Source organism: Amphimedon queenslandica, unplaced genomic scaffold (genome assembly GCF_000090795.2).
Source record: "Amphimedon queenslandica unplaced genomic scaffold, v1.1 AMPQUscaffold_6462_Cont21579, whole genome shotgun sequence".
Taxonomy (NCBI): domain Eukaryota; kingdom Metazoa; phylum Porifera; class Demospongiae; order Haplosclerida; family Niphatidae; genus Amphimedon; species Amphimedon queenslandica.
This window is the reverse complement of record NW_003553246.1, coordinates 1-1,878: the sequence shown is the minus strand read 5'-3', so window position 1 is coordinate 1,878 and position 1,878 is coordinate 1. Positions and strand designations below refer to the sequence as shown.

At 35.5% G+C, this 1,878-nt stretch overlaps 2 protein-coding genes across 2 annotated transcripts; one reads left to right on the top strand and one right to left on the bottom strand.

Annotated features, from left to right (window-relative positions):
• Positions 1-23: 23 nt before the first annotated feature.
• LOC109592044 (peptidyl-prolyl cis-trans isomerase Pin1-like) lies at positions 24-463 on the top strand (the record flags this gene model as incomplete). The annotated part of the gene is given in 3 exon segments (XM_020007616.1): positions 24-156; positions 208-226; positions 303-463. Coding segments are annotated over 3 exon segments (231 nt in total), but the record flags the coding sequence as incomplete, so codon positions are not given.
• Positions 464-549: 86 nt separating this feature from the next.
• LOC100641232 (hydroxyacid oxidase 1-like) lies at positions 550-1,773 on the bottom strand. The gene is made up of 3 exons (XM_003391753.3): positions 1,229-1,773; positions 1,001-1,159; positions 550-745 (listed from the first exon to the last, which is right to left on the bottom strand). Exons 1-3 carry the CDS (start codon positions 1,769-1,771, stop codon positions 611-613), a joined length of 837 nt encoding a protein of 278 aa, XP_003391801.3. The 5' UTR covers positions 1,772-1,773; the 3' UTR covers positions 550-610.
• Positions 1,774-1,878: the final 105 nt, after the last annotated feature.

Below are 1,878 nucleotides of genomic sequence, written 5' to 3'. Positions count from 1 at the left end.
TTATTATTCCATTATTATTAATTAATTAATTAGGTTTTAGGGAGCAGATTGACAGTGGTCAAGTTGGTTTTGCTGAGCTGGCCTCAAAAGAGAGCGATTGTGGTAGCGCTAAAAGAGGCGGAGACTTGGGCCCTTTTGGACGAGGACAGATGCAAAGTAAGCAAATCATGCCACCATCACTTGACTAATGAGCTCATTCCATTGTAGAACCATTTGAAGAAGCAACGTAAGATTTTAATGTAGTATTATATTATTCTTCCTTTCCCTTCGATTTTTCTATATTTATTTATTCTATCTTTTAGTTATGCTCTGAAGATAGGTGAACTAAGTGAACCTGTATTCTCTGATTCTGGAATACACATTATCATGAGGACAGCATGAGCAGTGGGGCATCAATTACTGACTGAACTTTAATAATTTCTACATTTGTGTCTTCAATCTTCATCAATTTTGTTAAAATTGATTTTTTTTTCATTTAACTAATAATTATCACAAAACAAAGTTTAGTAGATGCCAATACACTACCACATGTAACCACAGATACAGTACACAATAGGGATTGGAAATAAACTGTATCTTGACAAAGTAGTGCATAGAATAGATATTAAAGTTATGAATGATAGTTGGAAGCAAGTCGTATGACGTCTGGGGTAACTTCAGATGTTCTTTTGCAGCCAGTAGACGCCATCACTGCACGAAGTTCATCTCCTAGCATTTGCAATGCATCAAAGACTCCATCCTCACCCTAAAAATATTCATTTAGGTATAAATAAATGTTATTTTTATATTACTACCAATAATACTAGCAGCATATCTGTTTAGTTACTTTGATCTTGTATCTAAGAATAGAAATTTGTTCTATTTTTGCAAATTTTTTGCTAGCAATATAAATGTAACCACATGCAAATGTTACTAGCAACATGTTCTGTAGTGTATGTTGGGCTTAAATGGACAAAGTATGCGACAATATTTTAGCTATAGAATATAATTTTTATCTTACATTGCATGCCAGTCCCCATATTATTGGTCTCCCTACAAACACTGCCCTAGCTCCAAGTGCTAGTGCCTTCAATACATCAGTACCATGACGTATTCCACCATCAACATAAACCTCAACCTTTCCATTGACTGCTTTAATAATCTCAGGTAGGGCATATAACTATAGTGATTAGAACATTTAAGGATCAATTTTAAAAGTTTAAATTGATTCATATGCATCTAGACTTACAGTTGGTGGCACAGAGTCAAGTACTCTGCCTCCATGATTGGACACATATATTGCTTGGATGTCATGTTTCAGAGCTTCTTCGGCATCATGTGGATTCAGAATACCTTTGAGGATTATAGGTAGTGTCGTAATACTACGCACCCAATCAACCCAGTCCCAAGAAATCGGCTCAAACATTTTCTTCTTTATCTCACTGTGGAAATTTGACTCTGAAGAAAAAATCCTATCATTTGTTTCTTTGGAGAAGTTTCCAAAGACCTCGGGGTTTCTTATAACATCATTTTTGATTTTTGATTCCTTCATTGTTGAATATCTCACAGGAAAATTTGGTTCATCGCATGTAATCACTATTCCACTGTAGCCCAGAGATTCAGCTCGTTTTATGATATCTTCCACGAGACAGCTCTCACTCAAAAGTGGTTGCAGCTGCATCCATCTTAGCCCTTGGCCCTTGCAAGATTCTGTGACTTCTTCCATGCTTTTGTTTGAAAAAACACTTTGTATCATGCACACACCAGCTCTTGTGCAACCTGATAATACCATAAAAGAAAATAGTTTGCATAAATCAATAATTAATTTTCAAAAATCTTGGTCATGCCAACAAGCAGCAGCACCTTAATTGTGCTGCATATTAATGATGGTATGAAATT